Raw genomic sequence first — 19,551 nt, 5'->3', positions numbered from 1 at the left:
AGAAGTTTACAAAACGGTCCTTTTTTAAATTGAAGCGATTCATTTTAGTTCCATTATCCAATTATCGAAAAAAATTTTGTCAGATTTTTACGCGCCCCACAGCTCTAAAAATTTTTAGAATAAAACAATGAAAACTGTTTCATGTTATCCACTCTTTCCCCGTTACTTTTGATTAAAATCCTTTACCTAGTAGTATACAAACGATGTAACGTCTCTATTGCCTAACGACTACGAAAATTGGCTTCACCTAATCGAGATTTTTCCCCATACAAAATTACACATTACAAATTACACGGTGTTACTCATGACACAAATTTTCCGAAATAAAAAAGGAAAACGTATTTATTGGGTTGGAAATAAAGTGAGCAGATGTAACTTCTGATGTTTAAAAACAGTAAACTTTTTTAAGAAAAACATTTAGTGTTAAAAACCAATTGTCTCACAAAACAGGTACTGAAAATCAGGTGCACTTAAAACAATTTAAAGGAGACAAAAGTTCTCTAGTGATTTTTCAATCAAATGCTTCAATTTGGCATTCCCCCCCCCCCCCAAAAAAAAATCAAAATTAACAAAATTTTCATTACGCCGCTGGCTATTTAATCATTGCCTTGATGCTACATGGAGATTCAAAAAACAAAGATTAAATTTGTGCCAGAATTAGCTTCATTGTCCACTCCACCACCTGAAGTATCACTTAAGTGCTGATGTTAATTTACTTTTAAATCCACTTGATGACCACTATTACTTTCTTCATGGTTCTTTGCCTTCTCTATCTGCCTTCCCTTTCATTTCACCCCCTCCCCCATCATACACTCCTCGTCTCATTCCACCCCTAACACTGCTCGCTCCACCAACCCTCCCTCTACCCCTTGAGATCCCTCTCAGCCACAAGTTCGAGCGAGCAGGGTTAATGGTGGAATGAGACGAGGGGTGGACGAGGTGGGGAGGGGTATAGCGAGCGGGGGATGAGGCGGCAGATAGGGAAAGGGGGTCAGTCCAAACCTCCGAAACGGGTCTAGTCTCTCTCAGTAGCTTCGATGAATTGTACAGTAGCAGAGCTCTAAGAGAGGTGCTCAGCAATTTAATGCCCTCCGGGCTTTACATGATTATCCAGTATTTAGGAACGAAACGTTACAAGCGTCTGACAAAAAATTGATCAAGTGGAAAATTGTATAAAAAAGACCAACAGGACTAATATAAATGCTACCAACTTCGTTTGAGAGCAATTAAAAATATCTAATTTTGCTTCACTGATAAAAATTTTGTGGGTCGTTTATAGGGCTTGAGTTATTCACTTAATCGGAGCACTACAATTGCATCTCCCCTTCCTTTCCCAGGTAGATAGGCTACATTCTATCCAACGATTTCCCATTTTCGATCTGCGCTATACATGCTGTCAGTAATTTGCCACTTAATTGTCATAACTGAATGAAAACATTTTACCTATTTTGTGTTCGAGAGCAATATGTTTACCAACATAAGTTTTTGAAGGCGCCCATTGGTTCATAAAGTTGCGTAAAAAGGTTCAGACTGCTTTTTGACAACTAAAACAAACTGTTTTCGAATCTTTTATCCTGCAATTTTCACAGCGGAAAGTAGGTTACTTGGGAAATGGGAATTATATGATACCTCGAAATCCATGAAGCAGTATGTCTCAATACCTAACCAGTCAACAATATTATTTTACTAGCCTGTCTTTAGTTCCCTATGTTCTCCCGAAAGCTAACTTGATGCTTGCAGATGTTGGCTAAATACTGAGCTTTCAAATTTAAGCTATTGAAAGTTCATGACAAATTTGGCATGACTTCACATTTAGATAAGAGAAAAGGACGCTGAACAAAGATAAAAACCTACTAAAATCCGTGCTCAATAAATCAACAAGCAAGTAAAAAAAATATACCCAGCAGATTACTGGAAATTAGCTCCCATTGATTAACACTACCCAGGTTGTGATTAAAAGCACAGAAGAAAATTAAAAAAAGAGCAATGAAAATTTTACGAAACATTTTGATTGGATATTGTAGTTAGGCATACTCCTGTTTCTTAATGAAAGAAGGATATCAATACCAAAAAGCATTAGAGATGATAACTAAGACTTATCAGAACAAAGTGCACGTAGAGTGTATTCAAAATTGGGTTTTTATGGGTTAATCAAGTTTCTGATTTCGTTTTTGTTAATGATTCTGTTTACTTAAGGTTGCTTTGCTCAGCAACTGCGGTTTAAAAGTACTTTGAGCGACAAATGAATCTAGCCAGAAGAGGTCAAAAGATTTCATATAGAATGTTGAACAAGCTGTCACCCAAGATAAAGCGGAACAAATTTTTTACCCAACGAATTAAAAAACATAGCAGGACAAGCCCTGACGTACAATTCAAAGAATTTTCAGTGACTAAACAAAAACTACACCCAGAACAGACTAAGAATGAATTGGGAAACCATTTAGAAAAAAAAATCCGATCCAAAAATCGCAAAACAGACAAAACCAAAGAGAAAATGCCGCATGTGAAAAAAACCACTAGCGAGAAAGCCAATTTTTGTTCAAACACCGTTTTCTCTCTAATTTAAAATTAGAGTGAATAAATTTCACGCCGCGAAAGCACTTGCTTTTTCGCTCCAATTCATGATTTGGCATGACCAAAATCACCACTCCAATACGACTTCAAAATTCATGAAAATGTGTAAACACAACTTATCAGTAAAAAAGACACCAAAAAAATTCTTCTTTTCATTGAAGGATGATACGTTATATTTTGATTAAAAATCTGTATAAGTTTTTGCTGCCTCCATTAGCTGCTCTCAAATAACCTTCATTTAGAGTGACACACCAATTTGACCTTATCTCTTTGAATTACAGTAAATAAGTCAATTTCAAACTCAGTCATTTTTGAGAGTGAGGTTAGTCAAGTGTGACCAAAATTTAATCACGCGAATGAACAAAACTCGCTCCATTAAGGGCAAAAAATGACGTCACACGCGCACTTCAGTTGAAATTGCATGAACGAATGAACAAAAAACAGATTTGAAGTGGTTGTGACGTCATATGGTCGTAACAAAAGTTGTGACGAAAAAAAAAACCAAGAGAAGGCCAATAATAGCCCCAGCTATCGCTGTGCGGCTATTAACAACAAAAAAGAACCACAGAACTCAAATGTTATTCAGAAGAAATAGGCAAAAAAATGTAAAAACAGACAAAATTGGCGAAAATTACTCAGTTATCATTTAAAAAAACCCAAACATTGCCGGCAGATTGCCGAAATATAGCTACCATTAACGCGCTGGACGAACATTGAGATTGAAACAGAAGACAAAAGAAGACAAATTGACAGAATTTTTTTCCCAAGTTCCAAAAAGCCTTTCATGTAATTCGTTGTGTAATTTCAGTTAGTTTCTAAAACTATACTCAAATCATTTTCTAATCTAAAGGCTATTAAGCTTAATACCAATGTCAGCTAGCAACCGTCTAATGAACTTTGATAACCTAATGCTTGCTTTATGACATAATGGCTGGGCTTTATCGGTATATCCCGTTTCTTTATGCCGCGCGTTTTTGTTAACATTCACTACATTGCGTAATTCAAGGTGCAAAAGAAATTGAAATCTATTTGGTTGAAACAGTGAGTGAGGTAAGTCATGAGTCAAACGTGAAAATCCTCACTTATGTCCAAAAAAACGAGATCAAAAGGTATAGCGAATTTAAAAAAAGTAGGGGGCCTATATAATAGCCGTTGAGAGGCTGTCGGGGGCTATTTATGAAAATCAATTAAAAAAAGGCAGTCAGAGCTGGCAGAAATAGCCGCAATAGCTTTGATCTGCAGTCTCAAAAAACAGTAGAAAGACAGACAAAAAAATTCGTCTTTTCATTGAAGGCTGATATGTTATATATTGATAAAAAATCTGTATAAGTTTTTGCTGCCTCTATTAGCTGCTCTCAAATAACCTTCATTTAGAGTGACACACACTCATTTGACCTTATCTCTTTGAATTAAGGTCAATTTCAAACTCAGGAAGTCATTTTTGAGAGTGAGGTTAGTCAAGTGTGACCAAAATTTAATCACGCGAATGAACAAAACTCGCTCCACTAAGAGCAAAAAATAACGTCACACACGCACTTCAGTTGAAATTGCATGAACGAATGAACAAAAAGCAGATTGGAAGTGGTTGTGACGTCATATGGTCGTAACAAAAATCGCGACGAAATAAAAAAAAAACCAAGAGAAGGCCAATAATAGCCCCAGCTATCGCTGTGCGGCTATTAACAACAAAAAAGAACCACAGAACTCAAATGCTATAAAATTTGAAGAATAAAAAACTGCCAAAAATCGGCAAACAAAACGGTAAAACAGCTCAAAATCGATTCCAAAAACTGTATTACTTTCTTCAGGTGGTTAAAAATGCTTCCAAATGCAGTCTTGCCAAAGTATATTATTTATATGAACACCTTCAATTGAAAAATGGATTTTCAATTTTAAAAAAACGAAAAGCCGCACATGATAATTTTACACCTACTATTCTCACTCTCTCGCTCTCAAAAATGCGACATAAACAGGAAACTACTCTCTTCCTTCGGCTCTTCAGGTTTCCATTTCTGTTTTAAATACACTCCAACAAGATTGCCGATCAAAAGAAGATGCTCCACCAATACCCCTCTTCGAGTCTTAAACAATAGGAGCGCTTTCATAGCCGACTAAAAAGATAAGGGCGGCTATTGATTTAAAAAAGTTGCGAGTTAAATGGACGAAAGAAAGGACGAAAATTAAATCAACGTTTGGTAAAAAATTAAAGCACTAAAAACAACACCAGCAATCGGAACAGATCTGATGAGTTATCTTTCAAATTTGCCTCTCATGCAGAAATGAAAAGCATGGAAAGTAATAGGAATGTTTTTCTTTTCGCAGAGAATTGACAAATAATATACAGAGGTAACAGATTTAATGCAACTTAACACATCAAAGATTTCAGCAAAGCCAGCAATGATAGTTTAACACCAACGCAATTTGGTTCTACTTTCTTTCACCCCTATTCAATTGACCCCGATTTATTCACCCCTCTATCATTTAACCTCTCTATCATTTAACCCCTCTATCATTTCACCCCTCTATCATTTCATCCCGCCAATTAGCAGTCGACATTAAAGGCATGTTTTGTCAAAATTAAGTGGATAAATTAATCCCACGTTCGGTTGTGATAGTTTCATATCAAGTCCCACGGGCCACTGATGCATGGCCATGGCCCACGAGGCATGGCCAAATGATTATATAGCTAAGTTAATAATGCTTATGTTATAGAAAGATCGGGGTGAAAAGATAGAGGGGTTAAATGATACAGGGGTGAATAAATCGGGGTTAAATGTAAAAAGAATAGGGGTGAAAAAACGGTACACCCGCAATTTAACTATTTGAAATAAAAGCGAAAAAGGAGGCTCGGTAATGTGCGTTTGCACATCATATTCCGACACCTTAGCTTGAAAATTTTTTCGTTTCTCCCATTTGTTGTAAGCCATCGGTTCCTAAACAGAAGAAAGACAAGAGACAAATTCTTTCAAAATTTGTCTAAGTTCACCAACGACAGCAATTTGTATTTATATTGACGAGTCAGCACCATCAACTAATTCCTGCGCAAAGAACTTTATTACTAATGAGTTAAGAAAGAACTTTTCAAATCTATTTGTGTTGCAGACTTATAACGATATAATAACTGTTTCTATTGACATAAGTTCAGAACAATATGCGCAAATGATTAAGTAAAAATCTCCCTCCCTGTTTGCTTTTCCGTCAAAAAGTTAAACCTCGCTAAGTGTATTCAACTTTCGTTCCTAGTTTCGTAACTTTCATTCCTAGGATGCTTTGAATTTGTTGCATTGAATTTGTTAGTCTATGTTTATTATTCGACAATTGCGTGGATGCTATTAGTTGTTCCATGAAAGGTAAATCGTCGAAGGTGTTCCGATTTCTGCTTTTATTTTGGTGAGTTAAATAGTTATTTTTCCAGTTTCTTCAGTTGTTAATTTGTTTTTGGCTTTCGTTTGGATGAATTAAGTTAAGCTGTTTTCAATTCTTAAAGAGAGGAATTTAAAACGCAAAATCAAAATGTCACATTCAAAAAATTACTCGAAAAGTTGTCGGACGACAAACCGGTCGTACGACATGACTTAAATAATTGCTACAAACGTTGAGGGGAATTAACCACTAACAGTGGATTGAATTGGGATGTTAAATAAATCAGAGCGCATTCTTATTTGACGCTTGGTAATATAATTTTGCCACTATCTCAGTTGCATAGTCTGAAGATCAGACAAACTCTACACAAAAAATGCTACGAAAACTTTGTTTGTTAGCAATTATGGAATCTATTCGGTGTCAACCGTCAACCCTTCATTGGTTTTTACGTCTCGCACATTACCATTATTACCACCACGTGATGTTTTAACCCCCCCCCCCCCCCCCCCCCCCGTCAAATGACGTAATGTTCATGTCCCCCAATTTATCAGCAAAAATCTTATTAAATATAGCATCAGAACGTCACATAATAAGATCGTTAGAAAAAGTGTTGTAATATTCAAACAAGGAATCGCGGTAATGTGCGAAATCACAATGTTCCGACCCCTACAATCCACATTTTTTGTCTTCTATAGGACAGAATGTGAATATCAAATTGTGAGAAAACTAGAAAAAATGACACCAAAGCGTTTTCACAAAGTTGCTGAATTCAACATCCAGAACTCTCTCAAACAGAGCAGAGAAAAAATGAAAAACCACCAGAAGTACATCCACACATTGAACACGTAAAATTCAGATTTTATCGCCTACTTTATCAGCAAAAAATATTGAAACGAGAACTTTCAGAAAGAGCAGACATTATATAAGGCTGGCAGATATTATAAAAGAAAGAACAAAAGATGAAGGCAAAACAATTAAAAACCAAGCATATTTTGCTCTATCGCTACACCAGAATCGACATTTTCGCGAACATTGCACGATTCGCTCGAATGTAGTTTCAACAATATATAACATAGCCGGCAGATTGCCGGAGAATAGCCGCGATGTGGCCTTCCATGAAATAAAACAACTAACGAAACAAGATAGGCAGATTGACAAAAAGTCCTTTAGTAGACCACTAGATTTTTTGGGTTAGATACGTACTGTCAATTTTATGACACATACGGTCTATAAGGAAAAAGCCCTAAAAGAGCTTTCTCAAAATTGATATTCGAAATCAAAAACTCAAGACTAATACTCAAGAATTAGGGCATATAAGTTTGGCACCACTTAGATGCACACAATTGATCTTTAACGAGTAAAGGTTCATAAAAATTGAAGTTCCATAAGTGAGTTCAGAATTTTTTTTTTGAGGTAAGTCACGCTAAATGCAGAAATGACGTCACGGTAAGACGAAACAAAAATCTGTTACACGAAGTAAAAAAAACATAGCAGGACAAGTCCTGACGCAAAATTCAAAGAATTTTCATTTACTAAACAGAAAACTAGACCTAGAACGGACTATGAATCGATTGGGAAAACCATTTAGAAAAAATCCAATCCTAAAAAATGAAGAAAAACAGCAAAAATCAAAGTGAAATCTCATGTGAACAAAAACCGCATGTGAACAAAAAACCACTAGCGAGAAAGCGAATTTTTGTTCAAACACCGTTTTCTCACTATAATTTAAAATTAGAGCAAAGACATTTCACGCCGCAAAACCACTCGCTTTTTCGCTCCACTTCGTGTTTCGGCATGACCAAAATCAGTATTCCAATTTAACTTCAAAAATCATGAAAATGTGTGAACAGATCTTAAAAAAACAGCCGGAAGAATTCCGGAAACGACTCGAAGTGGAAATCCATTTAAACGCCACCCAACTACTCGTCAGACAAAACGTGCCACCACTAATTTATGATTATCTTAAACAAAACAATAAAACAAAAAAGTAAAAACAAAAAAATCAAATCTGTTGAAATATGATAAAAAACTCTTGAACAAATTTTGTTATAAATTGAGATCCCGAAATAACTATCTCTGCCAAAACTACTTCATCAAAGAAACTAGTACTAACTAAAACCACCTATGTGATTTTCTTAAAAAAACTTGAGGCCAAATTATGAAAAAAAAGCTCTTAAAACAACTTGCACTAAAAAACTGGAAAAAGTTACTATGATTCTTAATATTACAAAAGAATTTAAACCCAAAGAAAATATTCTTTAAGCCAATGGGGTATCCAGATGCTCGCAAACCAATAAGAAAGTCATAAAAGTCTAAGAAAACTAAGTTGCCTAAAAAAACAGAAAGAAAAACGAAAAACTGCAAAAAAATAGTTGCCATTTTCGCCATTTTTTGCCGTATTTCAACAATAAAAATGACTCATCACAAAACTTTAACCGATTGTTATTGAAAATTTGGTCACGTATAAGGGTTTCAATACCCATTTGAGCCAGTAAAACAAAAAAATCGTCGAAAAACTCTAAAATTAGCCCGAAAATGAGCAAAATACATGAAAAACCTCCGAATTAGCATAAAATTCAGATGAATTTTCAGAAACCTTTAATCCACTACCAAAAAAAGCCTAAAATTAAAACAAAAATCATAACCAAACCTCTTAACCAAAAAAATGAAAAAAACTGCTGTTAAATGCCGCACATGAACAAAAAATTTCGCTCGCTTAAAGAAATTTTTTCACATCTCAATCAATTTCCCGCTCTCTAGAAAACAAAGATATGAACAAAAACCGCTCTCTTTTCGCCCCACTCTTCATTTTGTACGGCAACAAAATCACTCAAAATTTTTTCACGTGTTTCATTTCCCGCTTCAAAATTCACTCCAATAAAATTGATTTAAAAGAGTTTTCCAATACTCCTCTTCGAGTCGTCGTAAAAAAAGACAGCGCCACAACTCAATTCAAGTTCTTTGAATTGTAAAAATTAGGAGCGCAATAATAGCCGCCTGGAATTGAGGACGCGGCTATTAAGAACACAACAAAAAATGTCAAAAGTAATACAATAAAAACGCATGTTTGTGGTAACAGACACACTTTGTTAAATGTCTTTTTTTAAAAAAATTCGGTCCGTTACGTTTCCAAATTTTTGCAATCTAGACAGCAAAAAATCACAGCTAGATGGATCTAACATAACGACCGCCAAAAAGTTTATCCACAGTAAAATATATTATATATCCCATTAAACAATTCAGCCTGGAATATCAACTCGAAATGAAACACTTAGATAATTGCTAAGCCATCAGAATCTTTGATACCTACTAGACTGAATTGTAAACAATTTTCTCAAAATGAAACATCGAGATTTACAGACAGTTTAGATAATGCCTTTTTTCACGGTATGTTGATAACGGATTTTTGAAAAGTAAGCACCCAAGTTCCATAGTTACGTAGATATGATACAAATGGTTTGAGATGACAAATCAGAAAAAATACAAAAAACATTACTAAGCTATATTTGTTGGATGTTCTTCCCTTGGAAACTGTAATAGTCAATTTAAGAACAGTGAGAACGCCGGATCGCATAGTTATGCAGACGCAAGCAAAACAGCTTTTTTGTTTCATATCTGAAAATAATAGCGTTTTATTTCTAAAGCTTTTTGGAAAACTGAAAATAGATTTCAGCGGTAAATGAACTGTCTTTGGCAAGATGTTATAGTCATTCAGTATTAACTTCTGAAAAGTATCTTAAACAAGGGGGAGTTGGATATTTTTCACTACGTTTTTTGTCCAAACCTTGTTTATAATGCGTTAAAATTTAACAACAAACTGTCCACAACTATTGGTTTTGAAAATCCTGACCTAATGTTTTGTGGAAACTGGGCGAATAGCAAGTAAAACACTTAAAGGCAGTACATCAAAATCCACTCGCTGCTATGAAATTGTCAGGTGTCTCTAAAAGTCGTCTTTAGCATCTTTTGCATGTCTTTTCACTGCACTCAATAACATCACGGCACTCTACTAAACCAATGCCACAGTCACTTAACTCAATTATATTACGAAGCGGATATTGCAGTACTTTTTTTAAGTATTTGCCTAAATTCCACAAAACTTCAGCTCAGAAATTTGGATTGATGGCTACAAAAATTCCTTTCAACTAATCGAATTTTCGCTTAATATCATACGCCCAACAGTATTCTACATCATAAAAAATTCTGAAAACACTGCAAGCCCTTAAATCGCACGTCTTGCACTCTATGCATAATATTGTGTAAGCGCAAAAATCTCAAAACTAACAAACAAAAATTTAAAAAACAACTCTCTGGGCCTACTTGACTCACTCCAAATACAAATCTAGAAGAAATATACCAGTTAAAAGCTTTGAAACGTCAGACACCAGAAAATTTTCCTGTTTGCAAAAATATTTCATGTCAATTTTCATTGCTCTCCAATAATAATAATTCTTTCACATGCAGTGCAACTAAACAAATGACAATAAAAGACGCTCTGCCAAAACTCCTCTTCTAGTAATAAGAAAAAACGATTCTCTTACAATTTGCTTGACTTTTATAGGTTAGCGCTAGATAATTGATATAAGGATAAATGACGAAGTCAATACTTAATATAAAACGCTTAGAGACAGAGCCAATAAAAATTCAAAATGAAGCACGTACATCAGGTTATCAAATCAGTTAGATTTTTTCTATATTTTTTGTTTCAAATTGCCATGTCCTCTGTCTCATACAAATCGCTTTGAAAATAATGGCAGCACAATAACCTCAATTATTAAACATAACCGACTAAACGTCGGAAGAATTGCTCTCGAACGACCAGTGAGAGCTCTAATCAATTGCAGCCTGCTCCAGTCGGGGTAGTCTAAATGGGACTAAGAAGTTCAATAGTGGGCTTCAAATAACCACATCAGAGGTTAACATACCATTGTTAAGATTTAAATTAAAAAATGGCACCAGTTTCGGCGCACTTTTCATTTGACTTTTAGTATTAAATTGCAGCCAATTGAGTTCAGCTGCTTGAAATAGTGATTGAGAGAGAATTTTAGATCACGCGAAACGCAAACAGTCAAGGGCGTAGAAGTCACTCGAAAAGTCAAAACTGTCGAGCGAAAATTTTGCATAGAAAAGACACACATTTACAATAATTGCTATCAACTTCGTTCAAGAGCAATTTAAAAATTTACGCAAAATAAACAAAAAAAATAATTCGTACTTCAAGGAGTCAAAGAGGTTACAATAAACAGACGAAAAATTAACTTGATCTCCACGTGCAGTCAAACTGTTATTATTGCAATTTGAGCATCCTCATTCAAATCCCAATGAGACTTTTCTCCTAATTTGGAATTCGGTCATCTATGTCAAAGCCACTTCAGAACTATGTAGACGATATGTTGCTTTGGCTTACATAAAAATTATGCCATGCACATGTCTAAGCTCTTAAGTTAAATAATGTGCTTGGCGCTGTTTTTTAAAAAAAAAACTTAAATTTTTTTAGACAGAAAACGCAAGATAGAAATTGAATAGCCGAAGACTATCGCAAGCAATTTTGGTAGATTTAACAAAAAATTGAAAAGGGCGAAAAGCCACCTGCGCTTAGTCATTTAATACTTTTCACCTTAATCTATTTGATCAAAAGCAAAACTCAAGGTTCATTACAAAGGATATACTAATTAAATTTACTTCATTTATAGACCTTCAAGATAACTTTTTAAAAATCAGGAGACACGATGCTGCATCCAAAACGAATACTGCTAGCTACTGTCTGACCTCACTGTAAGACGCAATTTAAATGCTCACGTTAGAAAATTTAATTCAACATTTTTTCAATGCTAACCTTCTACAAAAAGTATTCCAGCTTTGAGAATATATAAGGGAAACCTCTATTTCATTTAAAAGCCAGTTAATCAATTTACACGCAAGAGTTTGAAAAAAAATTACGCAAAAAGCAAATAAAAGAAAACGAAGGGTCTGACAAACGATTCTAACATTAACAAGGAGGCTCGGTAATGTGCGTTCGCACAAAGTTCCGACCCCGCTCATCTACATTTTTCACATAATTGTCTACCAAATGAGAAAAAGATTTTAAAAAATTAAAAATCGTTCAATAAACAACTAAGTGAAACAATATACCTTAGAGGGCCGATGAGACCTGTCATTAATATGACTACCAGAAAATACAGCGATAAAATCAAATATTTGCAAATATTAATTACGACCAAACCTCGTTCATATTTTTAAAACAATTGATAACCAAATCAAAATGACATCAGACAAAACTTAAACTAAAGAAGATTAACCTGTACTTCATAAGAAAAAAATATGGTACCTTTCAAGGTGACTTGTTAACAAGTCGACAAGAAATGAGCAAAAGAGCAAAGTTTAATAAATCGTTGTTTTTTGAAAAGAATTAAAATCAACGTGATTGGAAACATTATGCATCAATTGAAACCACTGAGTAATTCAAATATTCCTCAATAGAGAGTGAGTGAGACCTTTCATTATCCAGAATATGTCATACGACTACAAAAGAACGACTACAAAAACAGGCAAAAAGAAAAAAATTCAATATAGACACAAAACCGGTCTGCAAGGCAATAAAAACATTAAAAAGTTCTTTATACAATATTTATTTTTTGGCGTTATTTTCAAGTGGTCAGAGGACCGCCCATTATTGTGACTGTGAAAAGAAAACAAACCTAGAAAAATGGGCGAATATGCAAAACTCAATAATATTTTATGAAAACTCGTTGTACCGAGAACAAAGGCCATTTGGGGAAAAACCGCTATAAAGAGCAAATGTTAGTTCAATAGATGAGAGATGTGACTTGTCATTAGAGATACTAAGCTAAAAATTATCAGAAAAGATTGGCAAAGCTCAGAAACCCATTGCCTTTTCTTAAAAACAAGGATTTTCAAAATTCATGGCTAATATAAGCTTTCAATTAGACAGATCAGACAGTTTCTTTTGACAAAAATCGCGCCTCTTATTATTCAGACTAAATCATAAGACTATAAAAATTCATTTAAAACAAGCAGAAATAAAAAATTTCACAAACAACTTTAAGAAACCGCAGTGTTGTAGCCATTTAATTTATAAAACATTTACCGCGAGAAAATTAAATCACTTGCATCTCCTTTGAAAATCATAGTCTTTTTGTAAAACGACTATCTGAAAATGGCAACAAAAGAACCACAAAAATTGAGAAGTATCTAAAACTCCCAATATTCTTCTGAAACATATTGTCTAATCCCTTAAGACATCAGTCAAAACGTTTAACAAACAGAAAAATTATTGTTTCATTCAAAAAAATTACGCTAAATTACGAACAGGACATAAAATTGCTAAATACGAATAAAAAAGACGAAAAATAAGAAAAAGGGATACGTTGCAGAATATTTTTTTGAGAATAATTTAAAAGTGTCAAAAAATCCATTAGCAATATACTGATATCAGTTATTAGGTTCATTTAAAAATCTGTAGTTGCCCATTGAGAATTTCTGTTGCACAATAATTGGCATACGGCAACAAAAATTAACAAAAAATACAGGAAAATAAAAAAAAACTATAGCAAATTCTGCAAGACAAGGGTGTCGCAGCCCTTAAAGCCATAAGCTATGAGAACAAAAAAAATATTGAAATATGAATTTTGCAACGTTTCTGAGTTCGATTGTTAACTGATGTGACAATTAACAAAAAGACGAAAAGAAAAGCAAAAATGGGCAATTAAGCAAAAATCACAATCTTTTGTACGAAAACTCGTAGTACCAAGTCCAAGAAGCCGTTATTTTATTTAAAAATCCGCCACAACGATTAGTTTGTATCTTAAGATACAAACTTTTGTAGGAAAAAATTTTGACTGGTTGTTACTAAGAATAAGCTAAAACTGACAGAATTAAGATAACTCGAAAAATCACTGAAAGTTTCTTAAAACAAATATATTCAATGTCATAAGAGATTAGATAACAACCAAATGTATTCTAGAGTTAACCTACACCTCTTGAAGAAGCCATTTGGAACATTGATTGTTTCGAATTGTTATTCAGACTGAAAAAAGCAAAATTGAAGGCAAAACAAGAATTCAGTTAAAGTTTAGAAAAACTCTTCTTCAAAGCTATAAAAACCATTAGGTTCTCTAAAACCTACTTTAAGTACATTTGGCCTCATTTTTACGTAAATGATAGCTGTCATTAAAAAAGCCGTGAATTGAAAATTTATCAGTAATCAAAAAAAAAAATGAAAAAATTTTGGAAAAAAAGGCAGAACCAAAAAAAATTAAGATCTTTCAGTGTAAGAATCAATGATGATATCAAACCTATCCGTGATTTTCATAGGCGTCAAACAAACCACCCAAATATTTCAAATGTTTGCGAATGAGAACAATTGCTAAAGGAAATATATCAAAAAAAAATCATACAAAAACATTTCTAAAAGAGGCAAAGAGACAAAAACAGTCCAAAAAAATTCTATATATGCACAAAAACGGTGTCCCAGCCAATTAAACAAAGCTGTCACTAAAGACGTTCAAAATTTTTAATTGCGTTTTTTCAGATGGCAAGAGGATCGCCCATTGTTGTGATACCATGAAATAAGAACATGCACCTAAAAAAAGGGGCGAGTAAGCAAAAACCACTGTTTTTCGAAAAGTCGTATCAAGAACAAAGACCATCCCAGGATAACAAAACAGTTACAAAACACAAAATATTTTCTAAAATTAATGGCCGACATACATTTCGACTAAAAGAGAAATGAGTCTATTCTGCAACTTAATCGGAACCTAATTGCGCCTGTTATTAGTGAGACTAAAGACTTAAAAAAACATTAATTACAAGCATAACTAAAAAAATTTTACAAACACCTTTACGAAACCAGAGTTGTAGCAATTAATTTATAAAAGATTAACCGCGAGAAAATCAAATCTTTCTTTGCGTCTCCTTTGAAAATCATAGTCTTTTTTTAAAACGACTATCTCAAAATGCCAACAAAAGAACCACAAAAAGCGAAAAGTATCTAAAACTCTCAAAATTCTTCTGAAACAATTTGTCTAATCCCTTAGGACATCAAGCAAAACGTTTAACCACCAGAAAAACTATTGTTTCGTTCAACAAAAAAGTTAACGAGATCTCTCAATAATGACGTTAAATTACGAAAAGGATACAAAATTGTGAAATACGAAAAAAAAGACGAAAATCAAAAGAAAAAGGGATATGTTGAATACTTTTTTTTGAAAAAGAAAACTTGAAAGTCAAGAAACCATTAGCTATATACTGATACTAATTATTAAGTTCATTTATATATCTGTAGTTGGCCATTGAGACCTATTACCCAATATTTGACATACGGCAACAAAATTAACAATAAATACAGGGAAAAAATAAAAAACTATAACAAATTCTGCAAGACAACCGTTCCGCAGCCCTTAAAGCCACAAACTATGAGAACAATAGAACTAACTAAATATGAATTTTGCAACGTTTTTGAGTTTGATTGTAAAGTAATGTGACAATTAACAAAAAAAAACAGCAAAATGGGCATTTAATCAAAAATCACAATTTTTTGAACAAAAACTCGTAGTACCAAATCAAAGAAGCCGATTCTTTTAACAAATCCGCCACAAAGATTAGTTTGTATCTTAAGATACACATTATTGTAAGAAAAAAGTTTGACTTGTTTTTACTAAGAATAAGCTAAAACTGACAGAATTAAAATAAAAAGTATCAAATTCGAAAAATCAAACAAATTTTCTTAAAACAAATATATTCAATGTCATAAGAGATTAGATAACAAGCAAATGTATTGTGTAGTTCACCTACAACTCTTGAAGAAGCGATCTGAATCTTTGATTGTTTCGAATTGGTATTCAGACTGAAAAAAGCAAAAACAATTGAAGGCAAAACAAGAATTCAGCTAAAGTTTACTAAAACTCTTCTTCATAGCCATTAAAAACGTTGGGTTCTGTGAGAACTATAACTAAATTTGGCCTCATTTTTACGTAAATGGGAGACGTTATTGGTGCAGTAATCACCATTAAAAAACAATAACAGCAAAATATTTTTGAAAACGCCAGCAACAAAATAAAAATTTCCGATTGTAAGATTCCATGATGCTATCAAACCTATTTCTGATTTGGGCGCGCGTGAAACAAACCACTCAAGTGTTTCAAATGTTTTCGAATTAGACCAATTGTTAAGTGACATATTTCAAAAATCAAAAAGAATTATGCAATTTGTATAATTATCGAGTTAAATTTGCAACAAAAAGGACAAAATTTTAAGTTCGTAAGGATTTCGTAGGGCACTGGATCTTAAGTAGCTCTTTTGGAGTTTACGGAGATTGTGTCAGCGGTTTCGAGGTCTCCAATTTCGGCAAACTTAAACAAAATGGACCAAAAAGCATAGTTTGAGCAATTTTTGATGGAAAATGTATGAATTTTGAAACAATTATCATAATTTTTAGCCAAAAAATCTCCAATCAAACAATTGAGTAATGCTCTTCTATCTCTAACGGTAGCAATAACACTCTACCCTTAAAAAAATTTAACTTATTTTCAATGATATTAGCAAAATTGAGCCAAATTTTTGGCAAAAATTACGTAAAATGTGAACGAAATTCGAAAAAATCTTTTTAGTTCCAACTTCTAGGATGTACGTGCTTTTTAATGATACCACTAACAAATTTCTTCGATGAATATATCGATCGGCCAAATTTGTCTGAACAAAAAAAATCCATCCATTCGAGTATACAGTTCCTCCCCACTAAAGTGGTGATCGGAAAAAAACGGAATAATGAGCAGGAATAGCTAAATAGTATTAAAACGGCCATTCAGCTTGAATGATTCAAACAGCCACACAAGCCACAGCGGAACAATCTTCCCACCATTTCGATAATCGTGCATTTTCTTCAGGTTTCAAGAAAAAAGTTGTTAATCTACAAATGAATATTCTCCAAGTTTGTTCAAGGTCAGGTTGATCTAAATGTACTTGACGTTTTTCACGCGCTTGTGATTCCGTGGGAAAAACTTTGCCAGTGAAAAATTACATCTAAAACTCAAATATAATGGGTAATTAGTTGATGAATTACTACACTGCAGTTAAAAAAATAGGGTAATGTTAATATTCGTTAAATTAAGTGGATGTCAATGCCATTTTTGAAAAAGAGTTTAAAACTTGTGTTTGCGAATCTGAGAAAAATGCACCGCCTTCAATTCTCCTATATAAAGCTTATCATGAGTCTAGTACGTCATAGCAATGAAAAATCCTGAAAAGCAAACAACTATTAGCAATTGGAAAAATACGGTTCCACCATTTAGATGCAGTGAAATCGAAGAAAACCCAAAATTTGAAAAATGGAAAATGTTCAATAATTACTGTTATGAGAAGCTTGCATGAGAATCAAAACGCATTTAAAATTGAAAAATTATACTATTACTATTCCCGAGGAAACGTCCAGGATAAGGCCATTTACACTTGTTTTTTGAGATGAACGTTTTTTTTTTAGTTTTTTTATAGTTTGTCTCAAAACTCTAACGTTATATAAAAGTGTTAGCATCTCATAACAGAACTCATGATAATTTTCCGTCGTAATTACCTTTGGTGTCATGAATAGCGGTAGCCAATGCAACAAGTTCCGCCCTTTTCGCCTGCTCATCTTGCTTCCTATCTGAATCTGATACACTCTTTGCAGATAATTGCTGCGCTGCGAAAGAAGGTGGAATCGCAGTAGGAATAGCAGGGACAGTAGGCGGATTAGAAATTGAAGCCGAGTTTGATTTTCTGACCTCAAACGGGGGCCGCTGAGGTGAGGAAGATTTTCCAACCTCATTGCGACTACCCGCTTGTTCCGTCGACTTTTCAATAACATCAGTAACTTTTGCTATATTTGGCCTTGCTTGAGGCGGCCTAACAAAAGGTGGTGAAAAGGGTCTCTTATTACTACTATTCGCAAGTGGTGCCTGGTTTTGTGAGGTTGAGGGTGTTGGAAATGCACTTGGAGCAGGCGACGTGGAGTTAAATGCCGGACGTGGAAAAGGTGGTCGAGTATTCTCAGGCTTTGCGAATTTGTTAGGGAGCTAAAATAATGGAAAGTCCAGTCAAGGCCATTGTTCTCCAAAAAGAAGACGAGCACAATTTGACCAAGACTTTCGGGAGAATCGAGGAGGAGTTACTAGATCCTTTAAAGAACTACTCGTGTAAACTAAATCATTTCATATATAGGTAAAAAAAAATAAGATCAAAGATATAAGAACAGTATCGACTCACAGTCCGTGATTTTCAAATTTTTGTTCAAGAAACTGATTTCTCGAAAAAAAGTTTTTAAAAAAAAATATTTCTAAATGTCCTTGAAAGAAAACTCAATCAAATATTTAACGAACTGAACGCTTCACACATTAAACTATTCTGATCTTTGTTCAGTGTTGCCTAACTGTGACCAAATTTTTTCCAATATTGTTCACGTTCAGATCTTTTCTGTTTCAACCCGTCAAAGGTAATTGAAGTCCTTTTTTTACTACTACTACTACTACTGCAGCTTTCCCGAAATTACGCGGCACGTTACGAGGCAATTTTTCAAACACCTGCGAAGTGATGTACCACTATCATGGTTTATAATTTGAGCTCGAAAAATCTTAGTGGAAAATAATAGCAGCCTATTATTTTCTTGTAATTTGGGCAATAAATATAGCCGAATATAGCTGCGAAATACATTCCAGTCGTAAAAAATAGATAGAAACAGATACAGATCTGAATTGACCGTTGATTGGAATTCAACATATTCTAGCTATTTAGAAAAGTCAACGGAAACAAAGTTCTGTTATAAAAAAGAGAAGACGTTGACTCGAAAAGAGTTTAGATTACCCTTATATTGCCTTAATTTTAGTGTTGAAAGTCAGTTAAAGGGTGAGGTAAGTCACTAGTGATTAAAACAATTAATCTATGCGGTTGAAAGCTCACTTATAAGTGTATCAGATGACGTCAAGCAAATAAGGAGAACAAAAGCGACATAAAAAGATAAAGGCTGTTTTGAAAGAAAGAAAGAATTAATTTCTCCGGTGTTAATAATAAACAAAATAATATAGTAACATATTAATTTAAGAGACCCGGAGGGGCCAGGCAACGGGACGAGCGGTCCGTTAATTCCTGTCCTTCAAATGAACCACTTATATCTAAATATACAAAAACATCAAAAATAAAAATATATATTTTTTTGGATAATGGGTTAAGTCTGGTTCTTCTGTTAAGTATGATTCCATACTATTTTATCATGCCAGAGTCGCCAGTCACCAGTGTTCTTACCCTACCATGTATTGCTTTTAGCGTTCAATTAAATTTTCAAAATTTTTATTAATTTTTTCTTAAATTTTTTTTTGCTATTTCGCACTCAAAATTTTACAAAAATGGCCATATCTCGCGTTCTATTGACGCTACAGGGGTCATTTTTTCCACAGAAAAGCCATCCCTATCTGGGTACTACATTAGCATGCAGGATAAAGGTAAGGAAAACTACCGGCTTAAAAGCTAATTCTTGATTATGGAGTAGATAGAAATCTTTTAATTTATGATAAAATAGGCTAATTTCATTTTTGCTTATCCTGTTAAGCTCTCAAACAAGTTTTGCTT

At 33.9% G+C, this 19,551-nt stretch overlaps 2 protein-coding genes across 2 annotated transcripts in view; one reads left to right on the top strand and one right to left on the bottom strand.

Annotated features, from left to right (window-relative positions):
* Positions 1-19,551, top strand: part of LOC142336427 (beta-soluble NSF attachment protein-like) — a 409,326-nt gene that overhangs the window by 94,204 nt on the left and 295,571 nt on the right. The gene's annotated exons all lie outside the window — the stretch shown is intronic.
* LOC142336426 (uncharacterized) overlaps positions 1-19,551 on the bottom strand; it is a 59,336-nt gene that overhangs the window by 4,132 nt on the left and 35,653 nt on the right. Inside the window, exon 2 of the mRNA XM_075385256.1 lies at positions 17,525-18,005. Coding sequence (XP_075241371.1) covers positions 17,525-18,005 — 481 coding nt within the window. The remainder of the gene's footprint in view (positions 1-17,524; positions 18,006-19,551) is intronic.

This window comes from Convolutriloba macropyga, chromosome 3, assembly GCF_964194025.1.
Source record: "Convolutriloba macropyga chromosome 3, txConMacr16.3, whole genome shotgun sequence".
Classification (NCBI taxonomy): domain Eukaryota; kingdom Metazoa; phylum Xenacoelomorpha; order Acoela; family Convolutidae; genus Convolutriloba; species Convolutriloba macropyga.
The sequence above is the reverse complement of the archived record's forward strand: the minus strand, read 5'-3'. Positions and strand labels throughout refer to the sequence as shown.